Source organism: Chlorocebus sabaeus, chromosome 16, assembly GCF_047675955.1.
Source record: "Chlorocebus sabaeus isolate Y175 chromosome 16, mChlSab1.0.hap1, whole genome shotgun sequence".
NCBI lineage: Eukaryota > Metazoa > Chordata > Mammalia > Primates > Cercopithecidae > Chlorocebus > Chlorocebus sabaeus.
This window is the reverse complement of record NC_132919.1, coordinates 79,906,279-79,928,596: the sequence shown is the minus strand read 5'-3', so window position 1 is coordinate 79,928,596 and position 22,318 is coordinate 79,906,279. Positions and strand designations below refer to the sequence as shown.

At 57.2% G+C, this 22,318-nt stretch overlaps 1 protein-coding gene and 1 long non-coding RNA gene across 3 annotated transcripts in view; both read left to right on the top strand.

Moving 5' to 3' along the window:
• The first annotated feature begins 5,255 nt into the window (after nucleotides 1–5,255).
• LOC140708739 (uncharacterized) lies at nucleotides 5,256–10,965 on the top strand. The gene is made up of 2 exons (XR_012088958.1): nucleotides 5,256–6,398; nucleotides 7,247–10,965. It is a non-coding gene; the product is annotated as an uncharacterized lncRNA (long non-coding RNA).
• Nucleotides 10,966–14,519: 3,554 nt separating this feature from the next.
• Nucleotides 14,520–22,318, top strand: part of SECTM1 (secreted and transmembrane 1) — a 13,152-nt gene continuing 5,353 nt past the window's right edge. The window contains exons 1-2 of one of the 2 annotated variants that reach the window (XM_073005515.1): nucleotides 14,520–14,839; nucleotides 21,448–21,605. In XM_073005515.1, the coding sequence (XP_072861616.1) occupies nucleotides 21,512–21,605 (94 nt within the window). In that variant the 5' untranslated portion in view covers nucleotides 14,520–14,839; nucleotides 21,448–21,511. The remainder of the gene's footprint in view (nucleotides 14,840–21,447; nucleotides 21,606–22,318) is intronic. The other variant, XM_073005514.1, reaches the window with a different exon arrangement.

Genomic DNA, 22,318 nt, shown 5'->3' with positions numbered 1-22,318 from the left:
CACAGACGCTCGTGCTTTTGTGCCACCAGATCAGCCAGGCCGGCAAAGGGGCTCTGCCATTGGCCTGGTCTCTGGACTGGTTTCTGGGAAGAACTGAGAACCCATGGCTGGCCCTTTAGCGATTCCTGAGAACTCCTGACCCTCCTCCTCCAACCTGCTCTGCCTCCACCTTCAGATCTGTCACGTTGGGATGTGGCACACGGTGTCCGAACGGCAGCCCGCGTCCTCTTTCAGAGAGTCTGGCAGGTGGGCTGAGGCCGGGCCAGGGGCTGTACCTGGGCCACCCCCGCAAGCTCCCTCCTTCCCTCAGTGCAGCTTCACGGCCGGCCCCAGCCCTGGAGGCCCATTGTGAGTGTACATGTTTGTGTGTGAGAGCATGCACTCACGCGTGTGCAGGGGTGTGGGGGGTGTGGTATGTGCATGCATAGGTGTGTTTGTGTGTATGTGGGAGTGGGCAGCAGTGACCTCAGAGACTCCTTCCAGCAGATGCCTTGGTCACAGGGTCCCAGCCCGGCGTGGTTGCTGCTCTACACACATCTGCTGGATTGAAGTAAACAGGAAGAGTCCGTTAATAATAGAACTTGGGGTGTGGAGCAGCTGGCCCCAAAGGCAGGAGCTACAAAGTGAGAGGACGTTAAAGCTGATGCTGACTGAAGTCAGGTTTGGGGTGGATAATAGGGGACAGGTCATACATGTTCTCTGCTTGCCTGTGTTTTCCACAGCTTCTAAAATGAACTTGAGTTACCTGGAAATAAGAAGCTCAACAATCGTAACATTCTCGGGCTGCCAGCAACTCCGGCCTGGATTGAGCACTGGAGAAGCCTCGAGGGTGGGCCGAGGAGGTCGCCCGTCCAGTCCTCCTGGGCAGACCCAGTGGCTGGGGCAGAGGCCTCTGAGGTGCCGGGTGTGCCGGGCCCCATGACGGTGTACCTGCCACCAGCGCTGGTGAGATGGGCATCACCCAGGGAGGTGCAGAGAAGCGGGTGGGGCCCAGGCAGTGCAGCCAGGACTGACACACAGCCCCGACACCTGGCCGTCATCAGGAATTGTCAGCCTACTTGACCTCTTTTTGTGACAAATCAGATCCTCCCCCAAGAACAGACCAGTGTCTGGAGGCATCGACCCCCACAGACACCCCTGCTGGTGTGGCAGGTGACATTGCCACCGTGGGGCCTCAAGTCAGGCGGCAAGTCTCTGTAACAAACAGCTCCAGGGGCAGTCACGCTAGTGTGGGGCTCAGTCTGTGCAGGGCCTGGGACCTGGGTAAACTCGAGGTGCAGCATCACAGTCCAGGGGCCCCTGCACCCCAGGCCAAAAGGTTGCCCTTGTCCCACAGACAGTTCAGGCCCCGAGGGCGGCTGGCTCGCAGCTGGGCATCTTGCCCTGAAAACCACAGGCTCTGTGCAGAGGGGAACCCGAGAGAGGCCTGTAGACGCCACACATGACGCTGGTGTCACATTGAAATAGTTTCGGCAGGAGGCAGTGGCGCACCTGTAATCCCGGCACTTACGGACGCCGAGGCGGGCAGATCACCTGAGGTCAGGAGTTTGAGACCAGCCTGGCCAACACGGCGAAACCCCGTCTCTACTAAAAATATAAAAATTAGCTGGGCGTGGTGGCAGGTGCTTGTAATCCCAGCTACTCCAGAGGCTGAGGCAGGAGGATCGCTTGAGCACGGGAGGTGGAGGTTGCAGTGAGCCGAGATCGCGCCACTGCACTCCAGCCTGGGTGAAGGGCGAGACTGTCTCAAAAAAAAAAAAAAAAGGAAAGAAATAGTTTGACCCCAGAGTCACTCTGGCACAACCTAAAAAGCCAACTCTTTAACATTTGAGCTTTTAAAAATACCAAGGAACGTGGGAAAGTGACATGCTGTCCCTGTGGTCCTGGGGCCGGGTGGAGGGCAACGCGTCCTGCACAGATGCCCCGTGTGTGGCCCTCACTGAAGCTGCAGAGTCTGCTCCCGCTGAAAGCTCTGGACTGCAGACGTCTGCCTCTCGGGACACTTGGGAGCTCGATTCCACAGCTCCAGACACCCCAGGAAACCCGAAGGTGACTTCAACACCGTTCGTTCTCTCAGTAACGCATATAATTAATAAAGTAAAAACTCCTTTAAAGCGAGGCTTTGGGGAAACGGAACTGTTGTGTCTCAGAAGGCGTTAACCAAGTTCCAATCATTTTAGAATTGGGAAACGTTCTAAGAAAATTATCTACACATCTGCTTGCAAATCAAAGCCAGAGTGTTTTCCACCGTCAGGAAACCGGGAGAGGCTCAGGAACGAGGGGGAGGCAGTCACGAAATCGCTAATTAAAACCAGCGCTTTCCCACCCTTCTGGCTGGGAGGGGCTGAGGAAGACAGAGGAAGCGGAAGAGCCAGGAGAAGGCAGCGATTGAATGGATTATTGTCCCAGTCTCCTCCTTTGTGTTTACGTTTGTACTTTTCCAATGATAACAGCTTTGTTTTGAACATCAGCCTACCCCTGGCCATGCAGAGCTCCGCGGTCCTGGCTACCCCAGCGGCTCCAGCGGCCAACAGGGTTGACTCTACTCACCTGAGCAGGTGAGCGTCCCCAGAGTCAACTGGCATCGCTCTGGCGGGTTTGAAAGGGGGGTCAGGATCCCAGGACATGCACCAGAGCTGGGGTCACGGGGGCAACTGAGGCACCCCTCACAGACATTTTTAAATTCTAAAATCAGAGGCTTTTGTTTAGTTGTTCAGAGTGAGGCTTCCATGCCCCTGAACGTGCATCTCCAGTTCAGAATTTATGCTCCACTAGGAGTTCCCCGGGGCTCCACGCAGAAATCAGTGGAAGAATTGGCTCAGATCAGCCTCAAGTCCTGAGGAGCAATCGTATTTCAGGGACGGCTGGTTTATTTCATTTATTATCATTCTCTCGTTTACTATTCAATTCCAACACAGCAGGTTTCCAAATGTGAGAAGAAAACATTTACATCGTGGGGACTGCAGGTCTAAGTTCACCGCTACGGCAGGTTTCTCTTTGAAAAATAAAAGCATTGGTTGAATCATTGACAAGGAAGGTAGATTTAGAAATGCGTGTCAGGGCCGGGCGCAGTGGCTCACGCCTGTAATCCCAGCACTTTGGGAGGCCGAGACGGGCGGATCACGAGTTCAGGAGATCGAGACCAGCCTGGCTAACCCAGTGAAACCCCGTCTCTACTAAAAAATACAAAAAACTAGCCGGGCGAGGTGGCAGGCGCCTGTAGTCCCAGCTACTCGGGAGGCTGAGGCAGGAGAATGGCGTAAACCCGGGAAGCGGAGCTTGCAGTGAGCTGAGATCCGGCCACTGCACTCCAGCCTGGGCGACAGAGCGAGACTCCGTCTCAAAAAAAAAAAAAAAAAAAAAAAGTGTGTCAGATGTGGAGCTGGGTGAGTTTACGAAGGAGAGAGAGGTGAAGGAAAGCTATGAGGTGAGTAGCAGGGCAGGGTGGCAGCTGGCCAGCCCAGGGGGTCTCGTGGGTGTTTATGCCGGGGCCTTGGCCCAGGGCCCCGCCTGGCAGCCTCTCCTCCCCAGCAGGGCCAGCCCCCTACAGCCCCAGGCCCTGGGGGGCAGCCTTGGAGGGGCTCTGGCTCTGATGTCTTCCCTCCCTCCAATGCTGGGCCCCAGCACTCAAATGGAAACTCAAATCCTGTTTTCCGCGGGTAGAGACAGGATGACAAGAGGCCTCCCTTCTAGAAAGGAAAATGAGAGATCAGAAAAATCGGAAGGCATTGGCTGAGTGCGGTGGCTCACGCCTGTAATCCCAGAACTTTGGGAAGTCAAGGTGGGCAGATCACCTGAGGTCAGGAGTTCAAGAGTAGCCTCGCCAACACGGCAACACGGCAAAACCTTGTCCTTAATAAAATACAAAAATTAGCCGGGCGTGGTGGTGGGCACCTGTAATCCCAACTACTCAGGAGGCTGCGTCAGGAGAATCACCTGAGCCTGGGAGGCGGAGGTTGCAGTGAGCTGAGATCGCGCCATTGCACTCCAGCCTGGGTGACAAGAGCAAAACCCCATCTCAAAAGACAAGATAAGAAAATCGGAAGGTTTCAGCTCGATGGACAAGCCCGCAGAGAGGGCGTTCAGGCTGGGGACCCCTCAGTCCCTGTCTCCAGTTGAAGAGAGGGTGTTCTCCTAGGCGTCCTGTTGCAGCAGGACGAGCCGCAGACAAAACTCCTCAGACACCGAATTAAAGAAGGAAGAGGTTTTTTATTTGGCCGGGAGCATCGGCAGACTCGCGTCTTAAGAGCCGAGCTCCCTGAGAAAGAAATACTTGGCCTTTTTAAAGGCTTACAACTTTAAGGGGTCCACATGAAAGGGTCATGATAAATCGAGCAAGCATGGGAAACGTGACTGGGGGCTACCTGCATCAGCTAACGGAACAAAAAGTTTTACAATGCTTTTTTCTTACAGTGTCTGGAATTTACAGATAACATAAGTAGTTTAGGCCAGGGGTTGATGTTATTATTATTACTTTGTTTAACTCCTAGGACCGGGTGGTGGTGCCAAGGTTGTCTGGCTATTTATCTTACTTTTGTTTCTTTCTGTTTACTCCTGTCTTGTGAACTAGGCAAGGTGGGGGGAGGAGGGCAGCAGGAGTAGTAGTGGTCTCCTTCCTTACGGTGCAAACAGGAAGCCCAGGTGCCTGAGGGTCCTCGGCACAAGCAGGGCAGGGACCGGGTCGGGGCTGCCCGCATAGGCGCTGTCCCGAAATCTTGTGCCCTCTCTTGTATTTGCAGAGTGGTTCTTCCAACCCCACTGTGGTGGCTAGCTTATTTTGTTTTTTTTGTTTTGTTTTTTTTTTGAGACGGAGTCTCGCTCTATTGCCCAGGCTGGAGTGCAGTGGCCGGATCTCAGCTCACTGCAAGCTCCGCCTCCCGGGTTCACGCCATTCTCCTGCCTCAGCCTCCCGAGCAGCTGGGACTACAGGCGCCCGCCACCTCACCCGGCTAGTTTTCTGTATTTTTTAGTAGAGACGGGGTTTCACCGTGTTAGCCAGGATGGTCTTGATCTTGTGATCTCGTGATCCGCCCGCCTCGGCCTCCCAAAGTGCTGGGATTACAGGCGTGAGCCACCGCGCCCGGCCTATTTTGTTAAGTTCTGCGTCTTTAAACCTGAACCTACCGCTGAGCAGGCAGAGGTTTGCAGTCACACTCGAGTGTGCAGGAAACAGCTTCTCGACTTCTCCTTTGGAGCCCTCTGGGGAGGGGCAGCCCCTCCTCGACTGCTGCTCCCTCAGACACACACTCCCTTCTGTCAAGCCGCTGAGCCGAAGCTCAGCCATTGTGACGCCTGTGACCTGTACATATATGTCCAGATGACCTGCAAGAGCCAAGCAGTCTGGGGCAACCCAAATCTACAAAAGAAGTGAAAGAGCCAGCTCCTGTCTTAACTGATTGACCAACCTTAGGACATTCCATTATGATTTGTTCCTGCCCTGCCCCTACCTGATCGATTGACCTCGTGACATCCTTCTTCTGGACAACGAGTCTTATGGTCTCCCCACCAGGTACCTGGTGCCCCTCTCTGCTGACAACAGGTAACCACCTTTAACTGTAACTTTCCAGTGTTTACCTCATTGCTATAAAACGGCCCCACCCCTACCTCCCTCTGCCGACTCTTCTCGGACTCAGCCCACTTGCACCCACGTGAATAAACAGCCTTCTTGCTCACACAAAGCCCGTTGGTGCCGCATCACACGGAGGCACGTGACACAAAGTGCTGGGTTTACAGGCGTGAGCCGCCACACCCAGCCCTCTTTGCTATTTCGTGTGAACTTTAGAACCAGTTTTTCCAATTTCATAAACAATTATCTGAGGAACGGCACTGGATTATACTCATTTCAGAAAAACGTTATCTTGGGGTCTCACCTACACGCAGGGTCCCACCTACAGTCACGGGGCATCTGCGGCACAGAACACAGAGACCAGGCACCGGCCGGCGGCCCTGCCAAGCGAGGCTTCGTCCCGGAGACTCAGCGTGTGGTCTCCGCGTCACAGAAACGGCCTTCGTAGCTGTTTGAGGTCACACCGACGAGACTTCACTTGTGTTAGCAGAACTCTGGGGACGATGTGACCCTGCATGACAGCTGGGAGCCAGATGTGGGGAGAGCGGCGAGCTGGCAGCCTGGACAGGAAGGCGGACAGAGCTGCAGCCGTGACCAGGAGCAGCAGCAGGTCCTGGGATGAGAGGGAGCTCCCGTTCTCGGACCAAACTGAAGGTCGGACCCCATAATGAGGCGCAGTTGAACTGCAGGGGAAGCGCGTATTTATTTCCCCAACCGGTCACAAGAAGGAGGCCTGGACATTATCTCCAGACCAACTCAAAATGACAAAGTCCTCCAGAGCTTATCTACCCTTTAAGCTCTATGTCCACGTGTAAGAGTGTCATCTAAAGACGTAAGTGATGAACTTCTCATCTGTAACTGAGGTCTGAGTCCTGAAGTCCTTCCTCTGGGCCCTCAGTACATTTACTTCAGCTAGATGGGTCCAGGTGCTGGGGTCATGACCCTTATCTTGTCTCCTGCTAAGTCACGCGGTTGGAGAAGTTCCTTCCCGCCCCCAGTAAGCTTGTTTGTGGAGGCCTGGGGAGTTTCTTCAGACCGGTGATAAAACGTGTTTAATCCTAAATGGGTCCTATTAAGAATTCCTTTGTTATTTTTTCATGCTTTAAAGCCCAGGAAAGGGCTAGGCAAAACTCTTGGTGGGTTTTTGTTACATTCCGGCCTTGGTACAAGGGTGCTGGCTTTTAACTCCCTCAGTACTGAAACTGGTCATGGAGGCCCGCATTCGTGAGACCTGGCCTGCCGCACTCCCGCCCAGCCCACAGGCGTGGAAATCTGTGCAGCCAGACACACCCTCAGCCTGCAACCACCGCCTGCAACTCCGCCTTCCCCGCTCCCCACACTGGGAGATGTGGCAGCCCGGGGTGGGGTGGGGATTTGCCCTAAAGAGAAACACTACTGGAGGCCTGGAGCTGACACACCGAGAATCCCCACGATGTCTCCTGTGGGACTGTGACTGCTGAAGGCCAGAGTCAGCCCATGCACGCACACACGGGGCTGTTGACTTAGTCACCCCCCACCCAGCACAGCAGCCATGCCTGGAAGGCCGCCCCCCACCCACCAGGAGGGTCTCCAGGAGGGCCTCGTGTGGGCCAGGCTGAGCTCAGGACACCGTGATGGTCGCGCCTCCTTTTGTGTCAAAGCGGAGGGGTAGGTAGAATACGTAGTTTTCTTTGCTTTTAGCTACGTGAAGTCTGAAGGATCCGCAGGAGCAGAGTAAGGAAGAGCCACCTGGGGCTGAGGAGGAATCGAGACTCTCACCACCTGTGATGTGGATGGCTCCATCTCTGAAAGGTGTGCCGTATTATCTGTGGCTAAAAACGATTTAAGGCCAGGTGCCATGGCTCATGCCTGTAATCTCAGCACTGTGGGAGGCCAAGGCAGGAAGATCATCTGAGGTCAGGAGTTTGAGACCAGCCTGGCCAACATGGCAAAACCCCATCTTCACTAAAAATACAAAATTTAGCCAGGCGTGGTGGCGGGTGCCTGTAATCCCAGCTACTCAAGAGGCTGAGGCAGGAGAATTGCTTGAACCTGGGAGGTGGAGGTTGCAGTGAGCCGAGATCACACCACTGAACTCCAGCCGGGGTGACAGAGCAAGACTCCATCTCAAAAAAAAAAGAAAGCATTTTACCAAAGACCAGCTTCAGCCGTCTGCCCAGCTTTTTCCTTTCCTCTTCCCTTGAAAGCAGCTTCACTGAGGTGGTGGCATGTCCCGGCTCCATGAGGACCCTCCAAGCAGGGCCGTCCCGGAGGCAGTGCTCGGATAGCAGCAGCTCTGGGTGGGGTGGCTGACACATTTATACCCACTTTTAACTACATGCAAATTAAGGGGCGGGGCATTTGGAATTTCCTAGAAAAGGGGCAGTGCCTCTGGGTCATTGCCAGGAAAGGGCAGTAACATCTGGGTGTTGCCACAGCGATGGTAAAGCGTCACAAACTCCTGGACCTGGAGGAGCCAGGGGGCTGCAGGTGGCTGTGCTGACAGAACTGGAACCCACTCACTTGGCTAACCCTTGTCACCCGATAGGTCATCCAAGGAGAGCCTGAACCAAAATTTGGGTAAAGCAATCTCTGTGGCAGTTTGGTTTTAAAAAACAAGACAAAACAAAACAAAAAAAATTGTTTTACCTTCTTTCTCTTCAATTTCAAATGAATTTCCAATGTTTACATTCTAGTTAGACCATAAATAATGAGTCTTCACACCAGCAGCTTCGTAACAGGTTGAAAGCAGAAAAGGAAAGAGAGGACGAGAGAGCACCTTAGAAGACTGTACGTAACTACAGCGCAGGTTCACCGTTGGAGGTCTGAATTTTTCTCACTGTCATTTGCCCATCGGCTTAAAACATGCACATAAATGGGCTGTCGTATGTAACCAGCTGGAGTCCCTAAGAGGACGACAAAATCAGGGGCCAGGATGTTGGAAACGGTCTTTCCCTTTTTGGGCTAGATCCCTGGATTGAACAGGAAAATAGCAAAGAAAGGAAAGCGGCGGAGAAAGGTTTGCAGGAGGGAGGAGGAACGAGAAAGGAAGGAGGGAGGCCAGGGAGCCTCCAGCCACTGCATGGTGCAGAGCCAGCACCCCCTCACCTTCGATCATCTCCCATCAGGGAGAGCCTCAGCACCCTAGACCTGTGCGGTGTGGGACGAATCCCTCCCACCTCCACAGGTCACCTGTCAAGGTCAACTGTTTGCAGCCACAGGAAGCTAAGGGTGCTTTTGACCAAGAGGAATAAGGCTTTGGTGGCGGACAGCAGGAGGACATGGGAGGAAGGAGAGAGAGGTCAGGGTGCACACACTCACGCGCACAAACCAACAGCTGCGTCCAAACAAATCCCCTTTAAGGGGTTTGGTAGAGTCCCACATCCCTGGCCTCAGTTTCAAACGGCCCCTCGGGCGACTGAGCCCTCACTGAGCAGAGCCCCGAGGGTGCCACAAACACAAACAAATTCAAATGCATCAAATGCCCAACTGGTGTCACTCACAGCCAAGTCTAAACAGAGCAGGGCCCCAGCGACATCCCAGAGAGGCAGAGGGTCCCTGGGTAACTCCAACTAATGCACCCAGTTCCAAAGTTCCCAAGTTCCAAAGTTTATTAACTTCTCCAAAAGTCACTTCCTTTGTACCAGCAAAGCGCTGAAGGCATCAGGAAGAGAAAGACAGGATTCCCGGACAAAAGCATCTCAGCAGCTGCAGGGCAGCTCCTCCCGTTCCAGCCACAGGCTCAGCGGCCATGAGCAGCTGGAACTCACAGGTGAACCTACGCCCTGTCCAACAGAAACCAGATGGGCGGGCTTGGGCCCCCCAAAGCACACAAGTTCCCCACATGGGCCACCAAAATTGTAACCAAACACAAGTTCCGTTCCTCACCACTTGCAGAGTCCAGTGATCAAGAGGGAGGCCTGGTGGAAAGAAAGTGACTTTATTTATTTATTTATTTTTGTTGTTGTTGTTGTTGTTGAGACGGAGTCTCGCTCTGTCGCCCAGGCTGGAGTGCAGTGGCCGGATCTCAGCTCACTGCAAGCTCCGCCCCCCGGGTTTATGCCATTCTCCTGCCTCAGCCTCCCGAGTAGCTGGGACTACAGGCGCCCGCCACCTCGCCCGGCTAGTTTTTTGTATTTTTTAGTAGAGACGGGGTTTCACCGTGTTAGCCAGGTTGGTCTCGATCTCCTGACCTCGTGATCCGCCCGTCTCGACCTCCCAAAGTGCTGGGATTACAGGATTGAGCCACTGCACCCGGCCGAAAGTGACTTTATTAACCAAAACTAGTCATGGGCAAGGGGCCGCACTTCCGTTCAAAACAACCACTTCAAATTCCTAGGGAGAAGGCAGGGGCTTGTAAAGGGCAAGCTGGCGTGGGAGGCAGGTGCTGTACTGGGTACAAGGTCTGTGTGTCTGTCCGCAGTGGCCATCTTGGGTCCCAGTCCACCTGGAGCGCAGACTGGGGTCATCTGATTAATGACTGGGTGGCTGACTTGCTGCCTGGGGGAAACCTCTGGAATTTTGCCACTGAGTTTCCAGGGTTGGTCTGTCTTATCTCAAGATTAGGCCCTGGAACTTTTTTGAGACAGAGTCTCGCCCTGTTGCCCAGGCTGGAGTGCAGTGGCACAGTCACAGCTCACTGCAGCCTCCTGGGTTGAAGTGATTCTCCTGCCTCAGTCTTCTGAGTAGCTGGGATTACAGGCATGCGTCACCACGCCTGGCTAATTTTTGTATTTTTAGTAGAGATGGGGTTTTACCAGGCTGGTCTTGAACTCCTGATTTCAAGTGATCTGCCCTCCTTGGCCTCCCAAAGTGCTGGGATTACAGATGTGAGCCACCGTGCTTGGCCTTTTTGTTTTTGTTTTTCTTTTCTTTTCTTTTTTTTTTTTTTGGAGTAGAGGAAAAACTTACAGGACTCACAAAGAACTGAAATGTTCACGAATGTCAAGCAAAACAAGAGTTGACTAAATGGACGGCACTCAGACAGCAACCTTTTTGACTTTTGCTTGGAATATTGCTGATCCTTGTCTTGTTTTTCAGAGTCAAGGAAACTTGAACTATTCACGGCCTTTAATAATTGAGCAAAGCATACTCCTGTGAACGAAATTGGAGCATGTTTGTTTCTCTGCCGGGTTCCTCTAGAATTTGGAAACTATCTGTGAGTACTCTGATGGCAATACAGTTGTTGGCATCAGTGCAATAAGAATCCATTTTTCTTTTTAACAGGATGCACTTGGAGAAACTGGTTATTTTATCAAGGCTTTGACTGGAAGGGTATTGACTGGAAACCCTTCAAGGACTCAGTCATGACTTGCAGAGCCGATAAAAGCCCCATGGTGAGAACTGGCCTCATACCTGTCTACACAGTCCCTGTACAGGGTTCCTAACCTGTGGTCAGTAAAGAATGTCACTTTCTAATGCATCCAGGAGCTCCAAGTTTATGGTGGGACCTTAAGAGAAAAGGATTCCCCAACTCTCAGGTGTTTGAGGGTCCAAACCCATGTCTGGGCTTGACTCAAAGTGGTCTTATCTGAGATTCCTTGTGGAACAGAGTCCATCAAAGCCAGTCCAAAAGACCTATGTGGAAATAATTATTTTTGCTGCACTTCATGCAAATAATCAGGCCACGTATAAGACTAAAGTTTAGGCTGGGCGTGGTGGCTCACGCCTGTAATCCCAGCACTTTGGGAGGCCAAGGCAGGCAGATCACAAGGTCAGGAGATCGAGACCATCCTGGCTAACACGGGGAAACCCCGTCTCTACTAAAAATACAAAAAATTAGCCGGGCGTGGTGACGGGCGCCTGTAGTCCCAGCTACTCAGGAGGCTGAGGCAGGAGAATGGCGTGAACCCGGGAGGCAGAGCTTGCAGTGAGCCGAGATCGCGCCACTGCACTCCATCCAGCCTGGGCGACAGAGTGAGACTCTGTCTCAAAAAAAAAAAAAAAAATTGACAAGTATATAAAAGACCTAACCTACCCCACTGATGCCTTGACAGCAGGGACACCTGCAGAGACCCCCACTCTCAACAGTCAGAGAATATTACACGTCGCAAGGACCCGTGAGACCTTTCCAGTCAGTGAGCAGTGGGTACGACTGAGTCATGCACAAAACTGCAGGGTTAGTTGGCTCCTCTCCCGGGAGGCTGCGAGTCTGTGTGTGGGCCGAGGGCTGGGGAGGCGGCCCCCAGGTGGCCGGGGGTGCGCGGGCAGAATGAGCGGGACAGTGGGAGGGTCAGAGACCCTTCCATAAAAGTGCACAGAGCAGAGGAGCGATCCCCCTAGATCCCCCGCAGAGGGTCCTGCACCTGCGGCCCAGGCCTTCAGGCATCCTGTGGCCCCTGCGGAGGTGCTGGCCTGGCCAGTCTGGGAGGAGGGGCCCAGCCTGTTGGGGCAGGAGATGGGGTGCCAGTGGAAAGCTCCAAGATGCATCTGGGCTGGGAACGCACAGATATCCCAGGTGGGCTGGAGGTGGGTCGAGAAGGCCTGGAGGACCCGGTGCCTGGGTGGGGGTGGCAGGTGGGCCACATCCTCCACTAGAACCTGAGGTGGTGGCGGGGTCAAGGATGAGGTGGTGTCTTCGGGACATTAGGAGGAGGCCCCACAGGCTGCAGTCACTTGGGCAGGCAAGGTTGAAAGGCAGGGAACCCAAAGAATCAAGTTACAAGTTGATAACACAAAGAAAAGCAAACGTGGCCTGCAGGGTGGCTCACGCCTCTAATCCCAGCACTCTGGGAGGTTGAGGCGGGCGGATTGCCTGAGCTCAGGTGTTCGAGACCAGCCTGGCCAACATAGTGAAACCAGTCTCTACCAAAAATACAAAAAAAAAAAAAAAAAAAAAAAATTAGTCGGGCGTGGCGGCGGGCGCCTGTAGTCCCAACTACTCAGGCGGCTGAGGTAGGAGAAACGCTTGAACTAAGGAGGCAGAGGTTGCAGTGAGCACTACTGCTCTCCAGCCTGGGTGACAGAGCGAGACTCCGTCTCCAAAAAAAAGAAAAGCAAATGCTCCAGGACCTTGGGGATTTTAATTATATGCTGCTGAATAATTTGGAGAGTTAAATAGGGAATCACAACCGAAATCTACAAATTCCTAGAACAGAAAGGAAATGAAACTCCACATGTCACCTGGCGCAGCAGAGGCTGTGATTCAAGGCCAGGCCAAGGGTGAAGGAATGAGCCACGTATCCACCCTAAGATGCCTGATCCCAGCATTGTATAGAAATGGAAAGATATGGCCCGGCGCGGTGGCTCACGCCTGTAATCCCAGCACTTTGGGAGGCCAAGACAGGTGGATCATGAGGTCAGGAGATTGAGACCATCCTGGCTAACACGGTGAAACCCCATCTCTACTTAAAATACAGAACAATTAGCCGGGTGTGGTGGCGGGTGCCTGCAATCCCAACTACTCAGAAGGCTGAGGCGGGAGAATCAGTTGAACCCGGGGGTTGGAGGTTGCAATGGTCGAGATCACAGCACTGCACTCCAGCCTGGGCAACACAGCAAGACTCTGTCTAAAAAAAAAAAGAAAGAAAGAAAGAAACATGAGTGGATGACTGTGCTGTTTGTATGGACCAGGAGAACTTCTGGAAGGATAAGTGAGGCAGTGTCTATAACTCAGCCCCGGGAATTGAAGCCAAGGTGGGGAGGAAAAGACAACAGTTGGTTTCATTCTATTTTGTTTCTGTGCCTGTATTACTTCTGAAGTAAACAAAATACACAAACTAGTTTCACTTTCACAACATGATTGCTTTATCAGGATATGCGTTTTCCTCCACCTCCCAAAGGTGTCCCATGATAGGACAAAAGTCTGCCACAGCCTTCAGCTGCCCTCCAGGGCCTCACGGTGCAGGTGCTCCTACCTAAGCAGCCGGAACCCCCGCCCTGAGGAACTAGAGCCCCCTCTGAGTTGAGAGACCCTAGTGGGCAGGAAAAGAGAAGGAAGCTGTGGCTGCCGGGGCATGTGGCCTCGGAGACAAACCTCTCTGTGCAGAGGACGTGGGCAGGTGGGATTTCAGCCCCTTCTCCAGCATCTCACTGGCAGCCAGGGTTCCTGGGGGTTCCCCGAGGGCGGGAGCTGGGGAATCTGACCTCTGTGCCCCGGCCATGGTGCCATCTTGCTGGGAGGATGACAGGCAGTGTTTCACCTGCCAATTTGGTGACAGTTTCTCTTTTGAACATCCTGGGGGACTTTGTTGGGTGCTATCCACCTCTGGGCCCTGGGTCTGACGGCCGAGCTGCAGGCCCCAAGGTTCAGCGTCCAGTCTGACCCTGCTCTGTCCATTCCCCAGATTTGAGGGTTTCACAGAATTTGGTTCTGCTCCTTCCTCTCTTCCACGAAACTGGGGGCATTGCCCACACCCCGGTGTCCCCCACCATCTGCCGGGTGGGGACTTGCCCACTCAGGTGACTGCAGCTTGTGGGGCCTCCTCCTAGTGTCCCGAAGATACCACCTCATCCTTGACCCCGCCCGCACCTGCCCGCGTGCCCCCTTGGGTTCTAGTGGAGGATGTGGCCCGCCCGCCACCCCGCCATGCACCGGGTCCTCCAGGCCTCCGCGACCCACCTTCAACCCACCTGGGGTGTCTGTGCGTTCCCAGCCCAGATGCATCTTGGAGCCTTCCACCCGCACCCCATCTCCTGCCCCAACAGGCTGGGCTCCACCTCCCGGACTGGCCAGGCCAGCACCTCCGCAGGGGCCTCAGGACGCCCGAAGGCCCGGGCCGCAGGTGCAGGACCCTCTGCGCGGGAGCTGGGGGATCGCCCCTCTGCTCCGCGCGCTTTTGTGAAAGGGCCTCTGACCCTCCTGCTGCCCCGCTCGCTCTGCCCGCGCACCCCGGCCATCTGGGGGCCGCCCCCGCTCCCCGCTCCCCGCAGCCCCGCAGCGGCCCCCTCGACCCGCCCAGCTCGCCCCGTGCACAGACTCGCGGCAGCTGCGAGCGGAGCCAACCTGCCCCGCGGGGAACGCGCGCCGCGCGCGAGCTGGACCCGCCCAGGCGCGAACTCTCCTTGGAAAACGCCCCTGGCCGTTTTCCCGCTGCCTTTAGCGTGAACCGCGGGTGCGGTGCCTCGCGCGAAAACAGCAAATTCCCTGTCACGCTTGCTGCGAACGCGGGGTGTTCCCGAAACTCGGCGGCTTCCCGTAAACCCCGCTCCTTCCTCATCGGGGAGGTGGGTCCGGCGCGGGTCCGCCGCCTCCTGCCTGGCCCCTCCCTCCTTCCTCCCGTCTGTTTCATTTTCCTGGGGCTCCGGGGCCCGGAGAAGCTGCATCCCGGAGGAGCGCGTCCAGCAGCGGACCCGGTGAGGCGCGGAGAGGGACGGGCGCGGAGTGGGCTCGGTGCTGGGGACTTGGTGCTGGGTGCCCCGGGGTGAGGGCTTGGTGCTGGGGACTTGGTGCTGGGTGCTCTGTGCTGAGGACTTGGTGCTGGGGGCTCGGTGCTGGGGACTTGGTGCTGGGTGCTCTGTGCTGAGGACTTGGTGCTGGGGGCTCGGTGCTGAGGACCTGGTGCTGGGGGCTCGGTGCTGAGAACTCGGTGCTGGGGGCTCGGTGCTGAGGACCCGGTGCTGGGGGCTCGGTGCTGGGCGCTCTGTGTTAGGGCCTCTCGGTGCACCGGGGTCGCCGGTCCGCGCAGGGATGGGGCCTCTGGGGCTGCAGCGCCTCTGCCTTGGGGACCGTCACCCCGCACTGTCCCTGAGCGCGAGTCGCAGGCCAGGCGGGCGGGGGCGCAGCGGGCGCGCTCCGGGAGGGGCGGGAACCAGCTGCAGGCCGTGTGGGGACCCGTGTCTCTGCCCTGCGCCCCGGGCTCGATTCTTGGAGGGACAGAGGCGGCATCTCGGACCCGGGGCTCCCCTAAGTCCGGTGGGTCGGAGCCCCCTCCGCCTTTCCTGGTCCTTGGCCTCACCCGGGGTTCCCTGCGCCGTCGCTGCGACCAAGTTGTGAGCAAAACGCACTCGCTCACACGAGTGCACACGAGCTGGTGGACACACGCACGCATGAGCACACGCAGGCACGCGTGGACTGTTGCACACTCCACAGCCACAGCTTCGTGTGCGCTCACAGCAAACTCATAAAACAGGAACCGTGAGGCTTCCCTCACCAGGCAGGCCCTCAGCTGCCCCTTCTCGCGCTGGTTTTGCTGACTCCGCAGTAATGTCCACATTCAGTTCCTTGCCCACTACTGGTCATTCACCTGCAGCTTGAGAAGCACGTTTTCTGCCCGTCGTCGGCAGAGGAGCCTTGGCTTCTGGGAGGCCCAGGGTGACTGGCTGCCGGGGCCAGGGCAGGAGGCCTGTCTCCAGCAGGGCGGGGGGTGGTGGCAGGGCCTCTCCAGGGGCCCGCTGCTGAGCCCAGAGCAGAAGGACAGGAGGCCACCAACAGAGGGGACAGGTGAGCAAATGCTGAGGAGGAAGGGTTAGCCCGATCTAGCTCCCAGGCCTGAGGGGACTTTGCTGACCACCTGGGGTCCCCTCTGGGCCTGCTCCAGCAGAGACCAGGGCAGAGACATCCACACCGTGGGCGTGGGTGGGCTCCATGGCCTCTGCAGGCTGCAGCTGTCTTCTGAGAGGTGTTGGTGTGCTCATTCTCTGTAGAGACGTGGGGTCACCTGTGTTCCCTGAGCCCCTGCAGCAGCTGGGAAAGCACTGGCAGCCACCCCTCAGGTGCTGTGGGGGTAGAGAGTCCACTGACCACACAGGAGGACCCCAGTGAACCCAGCCCGAGGGGACCTGAGCTTCCACACACCCAGCACCTGTGGGACCCGGGACAGGCAGGTGCCCGGGGCACCAAGGAGCAGGAATAGGCGCGCACAGGCTGGCTGGGTGGTGCATGAACTTTCCTAGGTGTGTCACTGGGAACGGCTCCAAGCCTGTGCGTCAATCCTGGTCGGGGATTATTCAGACCCTACTGTGTCTGGTGCCAGCTCCTCAGATGCCGACCCCTGTTTTCGTGGTTTGAGAGAAATCTGATTGCTGCCTCCATCTTTTCCCAGTCCAGAAGTTTGTTTTTTGTTTTTGTTTTGTTTGTTTTTTGAGACAGAGTTTCGCTCTTGTTACCCAGGCTGGAGTGCAGTGGCACGATCTCAGCTCACCACAACTTCCACCTCCCGGGTTCAAGCAATTCTCCTGCCTCAGCCTCCCAAGTAGCTGGGATTACAGGCACACACCACCCGGCCTGGCTAATTTTTTTGTGTTTTTAGTAGAGACTTGGTTTCACCATGTTGTCCAGGCTGGTCTCAAACTCCCAACCTCAGGTGATCCACCTGCCTCAGTCTCCCAAAGTGCTGGGATTACAAGCGTGAGCCACCTCACCTGGCCCACTCTGGAAGTTTTGAGGCTCCGTGCGCCTAGTCTCCCTGAGCCTGGTCTCCTTGTACCATAAACGGAGCTGCTGGGCCGGTCACCGCCCACCTGGCCACTTTCCCGGTGGCTGCACCCTGCCGCTTGTGCTGTCTCTGATTTTTAGCCACTGCACGATTTTCAACTCGAGCCCACGCCTCTGGTCAGGAGGATGGCAGGAGAGGACTCAGGCAGACAGGGGCAGAGTGACAGGGCTGACACAGGATACCCGCAACATCTGAGTTTGAGAGCATTAATCGTGTTTTAATATAAGTGTGTCCCAAGTGTCCCACGGGACAAGCTTTTACCAGGACATTGTTGGTTGTTTATCTGAGACTCAGATGTGACCAAATGTGCAGGTACACTGATGCCTGATGACCTGAGAGGGGCCTGTGTCGCCCGGGTGCGTTTTCTTCTAATAAACGGAGCAAATTCCCTGCAGCAACCCAGTGTCCCCGACACCTGCTGCCCAGACAGAGCTGGGGCCACACACAGTCCGCAGCCCGAAGCCTCAGAGTAGAGCCAGATTGCCACTCTCCATCCTGTCTCCCCTCAGCTCCCTTCCCCCTGAGCCCTTCGAAGTCATTCTCAAGCCAAAGACTGGGGTCTTCCAGGCCTGGGGTTCCCCTCCACGGCTGACTCATTCCACACCTTTCCCGCCACCTGCCGGGTGTGGACCGATGGGGAGGGCACCACCGCCTGCTCCTAGTACCCTCCAGCCCAGCCCTTGCTGCCCTTCACCCCTGGCTGGGCAAGGGTCAGGGCCGCCAACATCGGTGGGCACTCAGTGGGGAGCTGGGAGGGAGGATCGGGGAGAGGCAGTGAGAGGATCCACGTGTGAGAAGCAGCAGCCACCACCACAGTTGGGCTGAAGGGACTTGGCGGGGAGGCAGCATCTCCAGAATGTTGCAGTCCAGGCTGCCAGGGGCTGAGACCATGGAGGGGATGAGGCCAGAAAGAGGGACAGTGCCAGCTTCTCACTCCCACCCCCCTCTCCCCAACGAGGGCAGCCCAGGACCCTGGGTCTTCGGGAAGCAATCGGGCAGGGAGGCTGGGAGATGGAGCTGCAGGGTCCACCCACGGCGGCAGAGGCATCTAGGAGCCGCTGTAGCCCCCAAGAGCAGAGGTTCCACCGCACTGCTGGCCCCATGGAATGTAGAGCGGGCAGACTTGGGACACTCAGGGCAGAGGGGAGGCAGACGCAGCCACTGCCAGGCGCGAGGAGCTTGGCATGAAGCCAGGTGCGTGCAACTGGCCCTCGGGGGCCTTCAGGACCCAGCTGCTGAGGTCTGGCTCACGGTGCACCTCTTTGCTGAGTCAGGGCTGACTCAGGACACAGGCAGGTGGCAGAGCTAGCACCTGGGCGGGCAGGTGGGGTGGATGCAGCACCCTCGGGGCTCTGGGGATCTGTGACCTTTGGCTGTGTGCCCAGAGTTCCCACCCTTAACACAGTGGCAGGGGCAGTCCCTGGAAGCGTTTATGAAACAGACTCAGATGGCCTCGGGCTCTAGGTGAGGGCAGGACCCCCTAGAGCAGCCTGGGGAGAACAGCAGGGCACCCCTCCCAGACACGGTCGGCGGGGTAGTGTGGAGAGCAGTGGGAGAGCCCCCAGCAGCCCCGACCCTCCCTGCTGTCCATCTGCATGGCTCCAAGGTGGGTGGACTGAGCTGGCATCGCGGAGCGTGGGGTGAGGGGAGCCGGACCCAGGCCCAACTGCGGTCTTCTTGTGTGAATCTCACCTTCATGCGGGGGTCTCCAGGTGGCCTGGGTCTTCCGCTGCATTGGGGATGGGGGTTCTGTGGTCGGCTACCAGTCCCCAAAGATGTCATATCCTCATCCCAGAACCTGACATGGCAAAGGGACTGGGCAGATGGGATGAAGTCTCGGGTGCTGAGCTGGGGCGTGTGTCCTGGGTCACCCAGGGGGGCCCTTGATGCCATCACAGGGTCTCCAGGAGAGGGAGGGAGGAGGGGGAGGCAGGGAGACAAGGAAAGCAGCTGGGGGGCGGTGGTGGGGGCGGTGGTGGGGAGGTGGCAGAGGGGCCGTGAGTCGAGGGATGTGGACGCCTCTGGGCGCTGGAGACTGAGAGGGACAGATTTCGCCTGGAGCCTCCAGAAGGGACCACCCTGGCCCACCCCTTGATTTTAGCCCAGAGAGACCCCATCGGGCTTCCAGCTAATCCAGAACACTGGATGCATGATGGGAGATGGGGCCCTAGCCTGTCTCCAAGCCCATCTGAGCAGCCCTGAGGGGTCACAGCAGGAAAGCGGGTGTTAGTGAGAGGCCACAAAAGGTCTCGGGTGGGTTCCCTCCCCTCGAACCCAGGCCCCGGCAGAAGGGACGGGACTCATCCTGAGCGCAGTAGCTGCCTGGAGTGGGGAACCCAGACCTCGGGACACGGCACCCCCACCCTGCGCCAACATGGGACCGTCCCCGAGCCTCAGCAGCACCTCGGGGTTGGTGACGTGCCCACCTGCAGGGACAGTGTCCCCACACCTGCACTCCGTGGCTGGCAGGGGTTTCCGCTGGAGGCAGGACCACGGTGAGAGTGTGGGAATGACCAGGCGGCTGCCTGTGGCTGTGCAGGGCCCAGAGATGACTAGAGGCAGGCTCAGAGGGGGCTGGGACACTTGGGGCAATGGGACGAGAAGGCCAGAGCCCATCTGCAAGCCCAGTCCTCAGCAGGCCCAGACTCCAGCCTCTGGGAGGACCCCTGGTAACATGGGGTCCCCGGGGTTGGTGACGTGTCCTGCTGTGACACTTTCTGGTGGTTTGTTTGTTTGGAGAAACGCACATCTACAAAACTACAGACATCTATAAATAGCTCGTCTGAAGGTCGCTTTACGCAGTTCCCTCATGGGAGTTCCCTGCAGGTCACCTGCACTCTGGTGTGTGGGGTGCACTGGGAGCTGGGAGAGGCAGGGCTGGAGTCACCGCCCTACCTAGGGACTTTTCCCAGCAGAGGTGCAGGGACCCGAGCGGCAGGGCAGCCTGGCCAGGAACCCTTGCCCCAGCCTCCTTCGAAGGCGGTGTTCTCTTGGCTGAAGGGAAAGTCCTGCCAGGGCTCCTGCTGGGCCTCGCCCGCTGCCCTACCTGGAACAGACCCAGGCCGCCTCCCCTCATTTTCCCTTCCCTGGTGCCTTTCAAAGTCCAGCAGGCATGTCAGCAGGTTCATGCAAAAGCACGTCACCTGGTCCAGGTGAGGGCCTTTGACCAGCGCGGGCATCGGCCCAGACCCCACCAGAGGGACTGATAGAGTTAGGGTTAGGGCACTTTCCTGTGCAAAGCTGAGCTAGCTCCTGTGTGGGGGCAGGTGGGGCTTTGTGGAGCGTCCACACAGGGACCCTCGTCCCTCAGCTGCTCTCAGGGGACCCAGATCCACATGTATCCAGCACCCACTGTATGCAGGGCCTGAGTGGGGCCCTGTGGGAAGCACAGAAGCTGGGACCTCGCTGGGGCCCTTGAGAGGCTCATCCCTGCCTCTCTGACCCTGCCCTGGCACAGTGTGTGTGTGTGTGTGTGTGCACTGCAGCCGCCTCTGCCTGGCAGGAGAGGAGACACACAGCTGGGGGCCCCCAGCCTTTGCAGGCCCAAGGCAAGATAGCAAAAGGAGGCTCGCCTGCTGGAAGCTGCCCAGCAGCCTGCCTTGCCAGTGAGAGCAGCAGAGGTAAAGCTGACTTGTGTGTTAGGAACGCACAGAGGTGTAAACGATGGATTCGAAAGGAACGCAACTGAGCGTTGCCCCGGGAGGGGGGCCGGTGGATGGGCGGGGGGTGGGGGGCCCATGGACGGGCAGGGGGGCCAGTGGACAGGCAGGGGGCCAGTGGACAGGCAGGGGGGACCGGTAGATGGGCTGGGGGGTGCTGACTACAGGCTGTGGTCAGCGCTGGGCTTGGCTGGGGGAGGCGGACGGTGGGTACTGGTCATGTGAGGGTCTCTGTGAGTGACTGGAGGTCTGGACAGCATCACAGAGGAGACGGACACCCGAGGATTGTAATGACGAAGCTCTGTGCCCTGGGCGTGCAGCGATATCACACACGTGCTCCTAAGTAGATGGATAAGTAGACGGAGGAGCATTGGTGAGGGGCTGGGGTTGTGCCCTGGGCGTGCAGTGATATCACACACGTGCTCCAAAGTAGACGGAGAATCGGTTTCGTGCTTCGTGTTGGTGAGGGGCTGGGGCTGGAAGCTGGTCTTCATACAGTGTCAGGTAGACACGGCTACCAAAGCTTCCACCTGTCCTGACCCATTTCTACAGGAAACACCCTCAGGCACAGTCATGAGTAATTTATTGTAAAACAAAAGGGCTGACCCACAAGTCAGATGTCCCAGTGCTTCGGGCGACTCTGTCTCCTGCCCCCATGTGTCTTCTTTGTTTTGTGCAGCCAGCATCGCACACCCTGTACAGTCACAGGGAAGGGAAGGAGGGTGGAGGCTCTGGCATCCCAGGCACAGCCGGTCAGGAAAGAGCGTGGGGACCCCCAGCCTCCCAGCCCCCGCCAGGTGACAGCTGCTGCCACTGTCCCCTTTGGCAGCCACAGGGGGCTCTGACCCACGGGCTTTCCTTCCTCCAGGGAGTGTCCCGAGAGCCAGTGACAAGGACCAGGGGCCCCTGAGGCTGCCGAAGTCCCGCCAGCCATGCAGACCTGCCCCCTGGTGTTCCCCGGCCCCGTTTCCTGGCCCTTTGGGGCCCTCCTGCTCCTGGCTGCCTCCTTGAGTGCTCAGAATGAAGGTAGGTCTCAGGGTCCTGCCTCTCTGCTGGGGAAAGGGGAGCCTGGTGGGGGCGTGGCAGGGGTGGGAGGGGTGGACTGAGATTGGGTCCAGCTGCCACTGGGCCCCCGATAATGACTGACTCTGCAGACCCAGGGCCCGACCATGCGGAGCTGGGCTGCTCCAGGCGGTGGTGAGCCGGCCGTGTTCCGCCATGGATGGAGGGCAGTGGTGGGCCGGCCGTGTCTTGCCATGGATGACGGGCGGTGGCCGCTGTGGTACCTGGTGGTCACTGTCAGAGTAATTGTGGGGAAGGACCAAGATCACGACCAGTTTCTAAGCGAGAGGATCTGGGTCAGTTACGACCTGTGCTGTGGCCGGGAAACGGACAGCAGCCCTGGCCTGGGGGTTCCTTAGGCCCATCTCAGGCCTGCCATGAGTGGATCGGCATTTGAACAAGGTTCCCCAGTGAGATCCTCCCCAGCTCTCTAGACCCCCAGCCTGTGCAGCAAAGTCACCTGAGGGGCTTTTCTTTTTTTTAAGACAGGGTCTACCTCTATCACCCAGGCTGGACACCCAGGCTGGACACCCAGGCTGGGGTGTGGTGGTGCAGTCATGGCTCATGGCAGCCTTGACCTCCTGGGCTCAGGTGATCCTCTCACCTCAGCCTCCTGAGTAGCTGGGACCACAGATATGCACACCATACCTGGCTAAATTGTGTATTTTTGGTAGAGA